The sequence below is a fragment of the Esox lucius genome, chromosome 20 (assembly GCF_011004845.1).
Source record: "Esox lucius isolate fEsoLuc1 chromosome 20, fEsoLuc1.pri, whole genome shotgun sequence".
Lineage (NCBI taxonomy): Eukaryota > Metazoa > Chordata > Actinopteri > Esociformes > Esocidae > Esox > Esox lucius.
The window spans coordinates 16,599,002-16,612,611 of record NC_047588.1 but is presented as its reverse complement, the minus strand read 5'-3'; the positions used below and the strand labels follow the sequence as shown (position 1 = coordinate 16,612,611).

Sequence of the window (13,610 nt, the reverse complement as noted above, 5' to 3'; positions counted from 1 at the left end):
TGACGAAGTATACTTTTAACCTGTTCGCTGATTGTTTCTCTCTCTTTGGAAGTTTTTAATAAACTTATCGTACCTACTTCCTAAGTGGGTTTTTTTGGTCGAATTGCCATCACACTAGTCATCTAACCTCCATAACACACACACAACACCAATGTTCTTTTTAAGAAAATACCACTTTACATCAGGTTCACAATATTTAACGTGTGGATATTAGTGAGCTTCACAGAAGGGTGCCAGAAGAAATAGCATTTCGCTGAGACTAAGACTGCTTACTAATATTGTTTTAGATTTGTAATAATGGGTGTTTTACAGTGAACTGTGTGGACGTAGCCCCAAAACTGTGAAAAACCTTGGCGTTATCCACAACCTAGATCTCTCCTTTGATGAACATATAAAATATATTTAATATAAAATATATTTCAAGTAAATATATGGAATTTAAAAAATCTGTAACTATTCATCAAAAACTGACGCAGAAAAACAAAACCATGCTTTTGTTTCTTCCAGATTAGATTACTGCAAAGCTCTTCTCTTTGTTTACCCTGATAATTAAATAAATATACTTCAATTAGTGTTGAACATGGCTGATAGAATCTTAATTAGAATGAAAAAATGTGGACGCATTACTCCACTTTTAACCTCTCTATACTGGCTGCCTGTTAAGGCCAGGGCTGATTATAAGGTTTTATTGTTAACCTATTAAGCATTACATGGACTTGCTCCTACTTACCTCGCTGAATTGGTCCAACCATACATACCTACATGTAACCTAAGATTGCAAGATGCAGACCTTCTAACTGTACCAAGAATTTCTAAACAAACAGCCAGAGGCAGGGCTTTCTCCCATAGAGCTCCTAGTGTGGAATGATCTGCCGACTAAGGTGTGAGATGCAAACTAGGTGCAAACATTAAAGTGTCTACTAAAGACTCATCTCTTCGGCAAGGTCTATGATTAAGTGTAGTCTGGCCCAGGGGTGTGAAGGTGAACAAAAACGATTGTATACTATCCACCCTTGCTGTCTTGCTAAGCGGGCTCTCATCTCCACTGGGATGTCCTCTCTCCAACACCATTTGGGGGCGGAGTCACTGGCTTACTGTTGTTTCTCCATTGCGGCCCTCGTGCAATGGGAGTGTATTCTATGGGCGATACTCTTTCATGGTGGTTGCAGTGGGTTGATGTCCCTGTAACTGATGGGTGGCAAATTGGGTGGATTGACATCCTACCTGTTGGGCCCTATCCGGGGTGAACCTTTGATAGGGCCACAGTGTCACTAGACCCCCCCGTCTCAGCCCCAAGGTTTTACACTGATATATTATTGTGTTGTGGAAGTAGGGTCAGGTCTACATTGTAAATCTTATCTTGCCCGGTAAATGTTCCTTGTCTCCAGCTTCGTTTTAAACTTAGGAGGACATGAGGTCTTGGACCACACCTAAGTAGTACCAGGCTCAAAGGTCTCGTAGCTATCCCTGTCCAAAGTCCTCCTGGTTGTGTTACAGATCAAGACGATCCCTGACGATTTTGGCTACCACGATGCTGACCGTTCCTCCACTCAGATTGTCCCTGTCCTTGTCCATTTGGTAATATTTCTGACTTGGATTATATTTTATAAGCTCTGGACACAGCCCACATGCATTTATTAATTATTACAACTTGTATTCTTAAAATGTTCACCCGGCACAGCCAGAAGGTGACTGGCCACCACTCAGAGTCTAGTTCCTCTCTAGTTTGCTTTTTAAGTTTCCACCTCTTTTAGGGAGTTTTTCCTAGCCACTTGCTCCTAGTGGTTTCAGGCTGGGTGTTTTGTGAAAGGACTGAAAACTGCCAATTTTAAAAAGGGCTTTAGAACATTTATTTGATTGATTGTATTACCTGTAATGTTCTCATTACTGCTGTTGTCCAAACGCACTACACTTGTTTTACTAGTTTGAAAACACTACCTAAGCAAATCAGACATTCATTATCAAGCACTATAGACTTATTCTCAGAGTTAGAGTTAAGTTATTTCAACACTTCTTGTCATGGTTCTGGTATCCTTCATTTCTCCCCTCTTATGGCCACACTCGCTATTACACACGCGCACACACGCACACTCCCCATGACGCACCACACACAAACCACACGCACCTTCACTCCACCCTCAGCTGTTCCTTGTTGCTCCCACACCTGTTCTCTCTCCCCCCTGATTGTGTTTGCTACTTCTTGCTCTCCTTTTCCCTGCCTCTTTGCCAGATTATTCCGTGAGTTTTCCATGCAAGAGGCGCTCTCTTTCACCTGTTTGTTTCCCTTCCTGCCTGAGTCCTGTCTGGATCTGCTGTGTCCTGTGAGACCCGAGACTATACGCCGCAAGACCTGGACCTTTTGCCTCTGTTACAGGAATATGTCTGTAGTTTAACGCCCGTATCGACGGCAGTTTCTGTTTGTTATTTATAGAAGAGGATTTCTGTTCACCTGGACTGTTACTCTTTCATTATTAAAGACATTGCATTATTACATTTCGCTTTTGGGTCCTTTCTCACCTGTTATAACAACTTCAGCCCCACAACACCTTTATTTACAAAACAAGTTAATGTCACATAATTCCAATTGTGTTACATTTTACATATTGTTTTGTAATTTTACATTACAAGCACTATTTTTCTTTATTCATATGCTGTTATTGTTATATACCAAAAGACAGCTTGGCATTGTCAACCATTCCATAATGGGTAACTATTAAGGGCATTGTGGAGATTGACTATTTGTAAGAGCTAAGTAAAAATGCAAAGGAAGGACAACAAAGAAACTCTGTTTTTTATTCTATTTATTTTGTTAGAAACAACTGAAATATTTGGACTCACCACAGGTGAAAACATATAGAATTTGACAATTATAAATAGCTTATAGCTTCAATTATGTCCTGTAATGAAACAATATTTTTTTTTATATTTTCCTCAAATTGTTGATATCATTCTACGAGGAACAATTTACCTGGTTCTAACACTGGGGGTGCCCCCCTGGTCCCCCTGTTTACTACATTACTGTATTGTAACACCGTACTGCGATATTAGTAGCAAAAAAGTAGCAAAATAATTGTCTTTCTTGACAACAATCGAAATGATTACCTTTTCTGCATTGTATGAAACAGAAAAAACATTGTTGCTCACGCGGGAGGCAATCAATGTGTGCAATCATGGGCTTGCTGAAATTCAACCCCCACCCTTCGAATTGGCTTCCTTTTGTCATTAGAGTGAATTACTTATGGCTTAGTGTGCTCTAACGTATGACGTTGTGATAAAGAAAATCTGAGTGCTGCCAGCATAAAATCCTGCAGCTAAAATAACGTTAATGAAGCCTCGAATGGCCGTATCTATGTCATCCACAAATGGCTAATTAACTGTTAAAACGGCCAGTGGCAAAAGAGGATTTGTTCAGGATAGACAAAAACCTCGCTGGCTACAACCTTGAGTAGACTGTTTACTATATTGCGCCTATTTCTGGTGGATTTTTTTAATTATGTCTCAGGATTGCTCAGGTATAGACAAACACCTTCGCTTGCTTCACCGATTCTCTCGTCACCTATATTGATACAGTAGTTATTGTATCAATGTCATTCACGAATGGCTAATAAAGTTCATGCGATTTGTGGTGGAGGTAAACTTAATAAGAAACGTTACTCAGTTTAACACAATATAATGGCGTCTAACAAAATATTCAAATTTGGCGTGTTGTTAATGAGTGAAAATTATATGTTGCGAAGAGGTTATACTAATGGTAGGCATGAGTGCAGTTTGGTGGCGTTGTGGTTATCCGAGGGCGCACACGAATAACATTTTTTATTGTGGGTCGGCTTCATCCGTGCAACACCTAAGCTTTTCTACGATACAGTTAGTATTGTAAAGAACTGTAGTGCACACAAAAGTAGCGGTATATTTGGGGCTGTGTACTAGGTGATGGCCTCGCAGCAGACACACTGGTCTGGATTTCTCTGGAGGTGATTGGAATTAGCTACTAACAATAACAACCCTATTATTAACATGAGTATTATCCAAATTTAAATAAGTCTTACATGACAAGAAAAGGGGGGTATGGAGCGCTGTGCATATCACTGTGTTACAATAGCCTATTCAATTTTCTTTAGCAAACAAAACAGTCCATGAGTCCTTTCTACTAAAATAAATAAATCAACTTCAATACAGGACATGAAAGAGGCCATCTACACTCACCTAAAGGATTATTAGGAACACCATACTAATACTGTGTTTGACCCCCTTTCACCTTCACAACTGCCTTAATTCTACGTGGCATTGATTCAACAAGGTGCTGAAAGCATTCTTTAGAAATGTTGGCCCATATTGATAGGATAGCATCTTGCAGTTGATGGAGATTTGTGGGATGCACATCCAGGGCATGAAGCTCTATTGGGTTGAGATCTGGTGACTGTGGGGGCCATTTCAATACAGTGAACTCATTGTCATGTTCAAGAAACCAATTTGAAATGATTCGAACTTTGTGACATGGTGCATTATCCTGCTGGAAGTAGCCATCAGAGGATGGGTACATGGTGGTCATAAAGGGAGAGACATGGTCAGAAACAATGCTCAGGTAGGCCGTGGCATTTAAACAATGCCCAATTGGCACTAAGGGGCCTAAAGTGTGCCAAGAAAACATCCCCCACACCATTACACCACCACCACCACCAGCCTGCACAGTGGTAACAAGGCATGATGGATCCATGTTCTCATTCTGTTTACGCCAAATTCTGACTCTACCATCTGAATGTCTCAACAGAAATCGAGACTCATCAGACCAGGCAACATTCTTCCAGTCTTCAACTGTCCAATTTTGGTGAGCTCGTGCAAATTGTAGCCTCTTTTTCCTATTTGTAGTGGAGATGAGTGGTACCCGGTGGGGTATTCTGCTGTTGTAGCCCATCCGCCTCAAGGTTGTGCGTGTTGTGGCTTCACAAATGCTTTGCTGCATACCTCGGTTGTAACAAGTGGTTATTTCTGTCAAAGTTGCTCTTCTATCAGCTTGAATCAGTCAGCCCATTCTCCTCTGACCTCTAGCATCAACAAGGCATTTTCGCCCACAGGACTGCCGCATACTGGATGTTTTTCCCTTTTCACACCATTCTTTGTAAACCCTAGAAATGGTTGTGCGTGAAAATCCCAGTAACTGAGCAGATTGTGAAATACTCAGACCAGCCCGTCTGGCATCAACAACCATGCCACGCTTAAAATTGCTTAAATCACCTTTCTTTCCCATTCTGACATTCAGTTTTGAATTCAGGAGATTGTCTTGACCAGGACCACACCCCTAAATGCATTGAAGCAACTGCCATGTGATTGGTTCATTAGTCAATTGCATTAATGAGAAATTGAACAGGTGTTCCTAATAATCCTTTAGGTGAGTGTAAATCAATGTGATGTGCATGAGTCTTGGAGTTCAATTAAGTGTTTGAAAGAATACATTCAACGTAGAGGCCAGATCCAAATATACATTGTCTTTAACAATATACGGAAACAGCAGGCTCACCTGACATCTGAAAAAAGTTTGCTTTACAAAAGTAACACTCTCAGAAAATGACCATAAAGTCTAATAAGGAGTTCAAAAAGGAGAACTTAAAGCTTATTTCTTTTCACTATTCAACATGCAGCTTACTAGGCCCCTGACAATTAAATGGCTTGTGTACATACAAGAAAACAATTGAGATTCAAAATGTTTATTTATTGAATTTAACTTTTATTTAACAGGGAGACATTGAGGTTTACATTGTTCATTTCAAAGCGTGCCCTGGGAACATTAATCCAAGAATAGAACAACAATTAAATACAAAATACATGCAATTAACATACTGACATTGGCCATCTCAAACATTTAAAACAAACATTTCGCACTATAAAAATATTTTTAAGTTGTATTTACACATGGACACCAGGCAGATCTAACCAACTCAGTGGTTACAAAAGGTGTCTAACACTAACCTGACCAACTCTGTGATCTTGTATTGTAACCAGAGGATCTAGGTGTCAGAGATGTTAAGTATGCTGGAAGGTTGTGGAGTAGGGCTTTATATACACAAATAGATGAATGAAGGGATCTACGCAAAAGGAGGTCCAGCCAACTTTCTGGTAAAGGATGCAGTGATGAGTATCACAACTGACTAATGTAATAAAACGAAGGGCACTATGATTAACTGAATCGAGCAACTTCAGAGTAGAATCAGATGCACTTTGGTATATTCTATCACCATAGTCAAGTACAGGCATGAAAGTTGACAAAATATAAGCAAGATCTATTCCTATAGAAGAAACACACTTTACAATTTAGCTTCTTGACAAGCTCAGTTGTATGCTTCTTAACTGAAAGGTCGCTGTCAATCCAAATTCCAAGGTGATGTAAGCCAGGTGAAATCTTTTGACAGGATTTCAAAAACAACATTTGGTTTTGCTAGTATTAAGTACAAGCTATAAACCATTAAGTGTCCTGCACAGCTTTAAAATCAGACTAAACTAGACTATGCTGGATTGATTGTTGGAGCGCAAGCATAGAGAACTTTCGTCTGCATAGAGGTGAAAAGCACAACTATTTACAGATTTACACACATAGTAAAAAGAATAGGTCCTATGATGGATCCCTGAGGAACACCTCTGTGTACTTCCAAGACTCAGACCTAACTCCATCCAGCACAATAGTGTGTGTTCTGTCACTAAGACAGTTATGAAACCAAGAACATGCCACAGGGCTAAGGCCTATTAATGAAAATTACTTTAAGATACCATGAACAACAGTATCAAAGGCCTTAGACAAGTAAATGAACAATGCAGCACAGGTCATTTTAGCATCCAGAGCATTTACATAATAATTTACAACTAGTGTAGATGCAGTAACCAAGGTCCATGCCAAGGTCTAAAATTAGACTGATTTGCATTTAAAATACATTTCTCAGCCAAGAATAGCGAAGCTGCACATTTACCAATGACTCAAGAATCTTAGCTAAACAGGGAAGCCTTGAAATTGGTCGATAATTGTTGAGATCACTACTATCACCCCCCTTATGGAGAGGCAACACACACAGATTTCCATCATTTCAGAATAATTCCTAAAGACAACGTCAAATTTTTAAATATGGGTTACAGCGCCAGCAGTAAAGGACGCTCCACATTTTAACAGACCAGGCTCCAACTTGTCGGCCCTTATAGATTTCTTAGAGTCTAAAATTAGCAAAGCATCATGGACTTCCGTAACAGAAAATTGTCTGAAATACTGTATGAAATACTAGCCAGCAAAATAAATTAATCTGTTAGATGCACCTTTTGCTTTTTTTTTTTTTTAAAGGTCCATTACAGGTTACTTTAAGGGCAGAAGTATTATGTTATGATATTTTCATAAACAACAATGAGATGCAACTTTATTTGTATTATAATTTTGTTCCGGTCAACAATGGGGTGGCAAGGCTCATTTCAAGGGCAGCAGTTGACACCTCATGCCACCCATAAGGCCATGCCCCTATTGCAATGCCTTCAAAACAACTTCATATGCAATCCTAGGGATCCATAACCATAAAGCATCATAAAAGCCACAGCAAAATAGTAACACCTTATACTAAGAATATTCAACACTACCAGGTCTGGTGCCAGCTGATTTTCTGTTCTCTGTCATTAACTGCAACTCCTGGTGTCTCAGGGTAAAAATAAGTCTGATTAGACGATTGCAATGAATTTTTGTGTGTAACTGGCTTCAAGGATTTGAATAGCCCAGCTGTATTACTTTAGTACAATTCATTCTTACAGAGAATACACCCAACTTTGTTGGGTGTAGCTTTCTTGTATTAATACTTTGGCTTCTACTTAGTGCTTTCACAATAGGTGGGAAGCTACTGTATGGTTTCACTTTAGACTATAACTTAATTATTTCCGTTTATACTTGCCATATAGACCCAGAAAGGGTTTCCGTTTCATTTCTGAAACACATGCACTTGTGTTCTAGAGCCAGTAGTCTGAGGGTAGTCTATCTGCATCCGCTCTTAAGTAAGGCATGTCTCTTCCTGGATTCTCTGGCTCCTCTACCATTTAGATTCCTCGTGACCCCAAAATTGCAGAACTGAGTCTCACACACAGATATGTTTTATGGAATGCTGTCCTGATGCGTTTGGCCCCATAGTGTAGATCAACTTTAAGACCTTCTTCTCAAGGTGTGCATCCAGAAGTGGTTCATGTGGATTCTTCTTGCTCCTTTGCAATAACATATTCCTTAGAATTACCTATGGTAAAGATGTGTTGTTTAGGAAATAACATTTTAAAAAGCAATAGAAGACTTACTTTAATACCTAAAAATCTAATTGTATTTCCTTTGTTTTGTTTTTAAATTGCAGTTAATTAGTGGACACTGTTTTACTAACTTACATAGCTCATGCCGTAAATTAGTAATGCTGCCACAATCCCCACAATAGAAAGAATCAGGATGGTATCTATGGACTGGGCTGTAGACTTCTTGTCAAGACACCCTGCAATCAAAAATACAACAAATCCTTGAGCCACACTGGAGACACTAGCATTGTCTGTATCCAGCAGCCAGGATTTAAACACCTGGTCAAAATGTCTTGGCTCAAATAAAATATAAAATCACAGGCATAAGCAAGTAATTAGAACACACTCACCTGTTACTGTGAGTTGAATCCAGCCCTCCTGGTTCTGCTCTCCTATGGGTGCTACCAGCAGACACTTGTATCTCGCACTATCTGCAGCAGTAACATTGGGCAGGAAAATATCTAGGGAATCATCTGCTAAAAGGTTCACTTCTCGCTCCAGACCTGCGTACCAACTGGTGTTGCTGTTGGGCGATAGCCTCCTCATCAATAGGCCAGACAGTTGATTAGAGGGCTCTTCAACGAGCTGAAAAAAGACAGTGTTCCCAGTTGGTTTGGGTCAAATGTTTATACATTGCACAGAATTTGGACATGCAGTCCAAACAGTCATATTGTGATATCACAAAAATTGAACACTTACCTTATACCACCTCACTGTCTGGTACCGGACCCCAGCCTTACATACTGCTTTACATCTCAGAACAGAGTTGTCTCCACAAACTGACCTCACCTCTTCGGGAGTCATATCTTGTGTGAGGCCATCTTTCAAAGAGACAACTATAAACAAAGAAGACACAGTAATTAGAGTGAGACAGATAAAAACGTTCACATCAATTATTGGCTAGAACTATATGTAATCACGACTATAGGCATGTTCTGAAACTTTTCAAAGCAGACTCTCTTAACACGGAAATGGGAAAATAAGCATTGATGACCCTAAATATGTAGCAATCACACTTTTTTTTAAGAATCTCTCGCTGATATTAAAAACGTTTCTACAACCCGACTGGTAGAGACATCGGTTTACGTTCAGACCGACCGTCTAAGCGTACAATCTCCCAATCACCCCTGCCCAAAAGTAGCTCATGTCAAGAATAAACGATAAATAAACGAGTACATACCCAGAAAGGTGATGTATAGAAAGAACATTTTTGTACAGCAAAGACAATGTTCGGACTGAACAAAGCTGTAGCCGCTTACATAGCCTAGTCCCTTCACGGAAAATGTGGGGATTTACCGCAAACAACCCCCTTTATAAACACAGCCTTTCGTACGTCATACGGAGAGCAGTGTGTTTACTCCATGATAAAAAGTTAAAAGACGGAAGTTAAATCAATGGCTACAGTGGGGTTTGTCCCTGAAAGGTGGAGTCCTGATTGCCAAGGCTGAGGGAATCCCAAGACTAACATACGCTGCACTTTATTTACGTCAAGTAAAGCAAGAGACCAGATGCTTTTTAATTTTGTATGGAAAAACCGAACACACTACATTAGAAAATATGTTGTAATGACACGTGAGTGCTTAACTGTCTGGAGTTATTTAACCTTAAAAAACACATTTAAGATCAATTGGATAAAATAATTTCCAAAAAGTTTTATACACAACATTTTCACCGCAATTTTTCAACGCAATCAGAATAATCAAATGTTGGTTCCGAACATTCTACTGGTTATCTCGACGTTTTAATGCAGAAGGCTTCTGGCTTAATTATGAGGAAATGTTATCACCATACAAGATCCCTGTCACGGAGATTCAGCCATTTTTATTGAAGCCATTCAGTCAAGTGTTCCTGTCTTATTCAGGAATGTATTAAGACTTGACCCTAAGTTTTAACTCCTAAGAAATACACCTGTGGACTCACCAGTAGGAAAAATTTGTTTTTCTTCTGGTCCTCGAACAATAGCACAATAGATGTATACGTGCCTTATTTCAACATGATATTGTATCTACGCCATGTGTCATGCCCTATTGCAATCCCTTTAACGCTATATGTTGGGGAAAGGTCTGGTTGTTGCCTAAGAAAGTCAAGGAAGTTTCTTTTAAGATCATCCATAGAAATTGTTCTTCAAATCACTAGGCTATATGAAAAGGTTTAAAAATATATATACCTTCCAGTTGTATTTTCTGTGACGAATACCCAGATATGTTGGTGCGTCTATTTTGGCATTGTGTTGATGTTAAAAGCTTTTGGCAAGATGTAACTAGATTTAAATTATTTTATCCTACTCTGAAAAGATGTCTTGCTTGGATTCCTAACCATAATTAGAAGTAATTGCAAACTATTTTATATAATTAATTAATTGTTTCTATTGGCCAAATTTCACATTCAGAAATGTATATCTTTTAACAGAAATCCCTGTTTGTCCTTATTTTACAAAAATAAATTGGTCAATATTTTAACTATTTTCTGTGCTCCTGTGGCAGTAACTACTGGCTCTACTAGTGAAGATCCAACTTCTTCCTCAATAACTGGTGTATCTCTGATGATTGTGTCATTGTAATTAATATACAGTGATAAATGACACTGTATTGTATTTGTTTCATATTGACAGCTGTTTGGTGGATTATTTTATGGGGACAAAATCTTATTTTTTACTTTCCCCAAAGGCTTAATTGGTAGCCTAATGTCAACTTTATCTACTGTTATAGAAATGTGCTGTATTAATTCATTATATTATCACTGTAACAGTTAAACAAATCAAGTGCAAAATATTGATGAATGTAAATTTATTATTATTATTATTATTTGACCAATTTTAACGCTTCATTACATTTTTATCCTGAAATCCACCCTGAATCCACACCTGATTTATTGGATCAAAGGTACAGTTATGCTCAAAAGTTTGCATTCCCTTGGAGAATTGGTAATATATACCATTTGTAAAGAAAACATGAGTGAGCAGGCAAAACATGTCTTTTATGGGATTCAGATTCACTCACTGAGTGGGAAATATTTGAAAAATACTTACTTTGACCCCCCCCCCCCCACACACACACACACTTTTGATCAACATGACTACTATAAGAAAAGCTTGAACTCTTTAGAATGGTGCATTGGCAGTACGGTAAGCAATTGTGTAATTCGCAGTTGCTTACCATAGGCACTTTGCTTTGAGGTAGTAGCTGGACAGGTCTGGTTACCATAGTGGAGGCTACCGTTGCTTCTAGCAACTATGATTTCTGGCTCAGGAAAGTTTGGTGACCTAGCTGACATTACCTCTAGTTAATTACCTCCTGTAACGTATGAATGAGTTAGATATTTAGCTTATCTATCAGAGTGTTTTTCTAAAACCGGTTACCATGTATGGTGTAGTTAGTCTAATGTTATAAATGAACAATAGTCGTGAAATATATATTAGCTTGCTAACGTTTTGTTTGCTAGCTAGAAAACAGTCTACATAGTACATACACTATTATCACCTGACACTAGCTAAGAAAATACTTAAGTTAGACATACAGGCGTTTTTATTTTGTGAGCTATATACATTGTTAGTTTATTTACATTGTTATGTATGTTATTGCCAGACTTGCCAGACAGTGGATATAAAAAGTCTACACACCCCTGTTAAAATGCCAGGTTTTTGTGATGTAAAAGAATGAGACAAAGATAAATAATGTCAGAACTTTTTCCACTTGTAATGTGAGCTATAATGTGAACAATTCAATTGAAAAACAAAGTAAAATCTTTGAGGGGGAACAATGAAAAATAAAAACCTTACAATAACCTGGTTGTGGATTCAACCTAATGTGGGTTTTATAGATCAAACATTGCTGTCAGGTTCTGCAGGCGTCAATTTGATCAAGCTGTTCTTGTCATTGCCTTTTAGCAGGATCAGATGGAGACTGTGACAGGAGTTCAGGAGTTTTTGTCACAGCAGGAAGAGAGAGCCAGGGAGAAAAGGTAAACCGTGAAGCAGAGATGAAATGTTACTACATAGCTAGCTTATCTTGAAAGTGGATAACTTTAACTAAATTATTTATATTATAATGTGTAGCCCATATTTTGAATGTTCATATTTATTAGCAGAACCTGAAGGATGTTGAGTCAACCAGTGTAGTCATGTAAGAGAGTGGTGGAGCTTGGAAGGTGAGCTTGTGAAATTCAAGTCCTGTACTGTCAAAATGTACAGATCACATTATATTAGCCACACACATTGAAATACAGAGGTCTATTGTAGCTCTTCACTAAGAGCACAAATCATATATAATATGTTAACTAAGTAATATTTAATGAAATGGCTGAAGGCTGTATTTTTCGTGTTTATTGTAGCAAAATCAATGAGATGTTGTATCCTCCAGTGCACATACATCCGATGGCCAAAAGTATGTGGACACCCGACCATCATGCCTATATGAGCTTGTTGGCCATCCCATTCCAAAACCATGGGCATTTGCTAAAACCTGTGCCCCTCACATTTGAAATCAAACCTATTGCGAAATTCACAAATAACGGAGTGTTTTACGGGATTCATTTCACTTTGGTGCAAACTTGCACAAAGAGGTTCACCTGAGGGTCTTATTAGCCGCTATACCTTGCTCATTTTCGCTCAGTGCAAATGGCTAGGCGCAGGTGAAAGCGAGTGTAGGACCGATAGGTTAATTTGGGATTTCCCGGGTGTTTCGAGATTTACTGCATGAAGGCTTTTGGATTACCAGTATGAGTTTTTTTTCGGGATTTCCAAATTACCTTGATGGGGGTTACGTCATGTTTACTTGTACAAGCACAAAATCAGCTGAGGATGTTATTGATGTTATATGTTATTGACTTCCAGTTTTCCCAGATGGGAATATTTTGGGCAAGTTTTAATGAAAATGTGGAGGCAAAAATACGTTAGGGGGTAATAACGTTTGTGTTTGTTTTTGTGTATTTCCGCTGTCAGCGATTTTCAATTAAATCTAAACTATTTCCGCTTCTGGGCTGTGCAGGGAGAGAGAGATTTGCTCAGTTATTTTAATTGAGTAGATCATGAAGATACGTTGCGGAGCTTTCATTATGTTTTGGGGTAGGCAAATGTTTTATTGTTAATTTACCGTAATCCCGAAAGTAGACTGAAACTTATTTTGCATTTTAATTAGTGAATTATAGTTTTCTTGCCTATGTGTTTTCTTGCTTAGCAATCAGTTGAACATGTCCAGACTAGTCTGGTGTTATGGGTCCAGATGCAATTGCATAATTCCTAAATCTATTAATACGCCTGGACCTCAAATAACATCCACATAGACCAGCATTCGGGAGTGACTGCTTACAACCGCATTTTAAAT

General features: G+C 38.6%; 1 protein-coding gene across 1 annotated transcript; it reads right to left on the bottom strand.

The window, feature by feature from the left end:
• Nucleotides 1–7,750: 7,750 nt before the first annotated feature.
• On the bottom strand, nucleotides 7,751–9,687 carry cd83 (CD83 molecule). Its single transcript, XM_010885278.4, has 5 exons — nucleotides 9,470–9,687; nucleotides 8,989–9,125; nucleotides 8,640–8,874; nucleotides 8,386–8,486; nucleotides 7,751–8,243 (listed from the first exon to the last, which is right to left on the bottom strand). The coding sequence occupies exons 1-5, from the start codon at nucleotides 9,495–9,497 to the stop codon at nucleotides 8,091–8,093; spliced, it is 654 nt and encodes a 217-aa protein (XP_010883580.1). The 5' UTR covers nucleotides 9,498–9,687; the 3' UTR covers nucleotides 7,751–8,090.
• Between the last annotated feature and the right edge of the window lie 3,923 nt (nucleotides 9,688–13,610).

Bases quoted from the DNA above. Each gene is read 5' to 3' on its own strand.
- cd83 (XM_010885278.4), bottom strand. From the start codon at position 9,497: ATGTTCTTTCTATACATCACCTTTCTGG. The intron at 8,875-8,988 runs GTAAGTGTTCAA...GTCTTTTTTCAG, and splicing joins AGACAGTGAGGTGGTATAAG to CTCGTTGAAGAGCCCTCTAA. The intron at 8,487-8,639 runs GTGAGTGTGTTC...TTTTGATTGCAG, and splicing joins GATTCAACTCACAGTAACAG to GGTGTCTTGACAAGAAGTCT.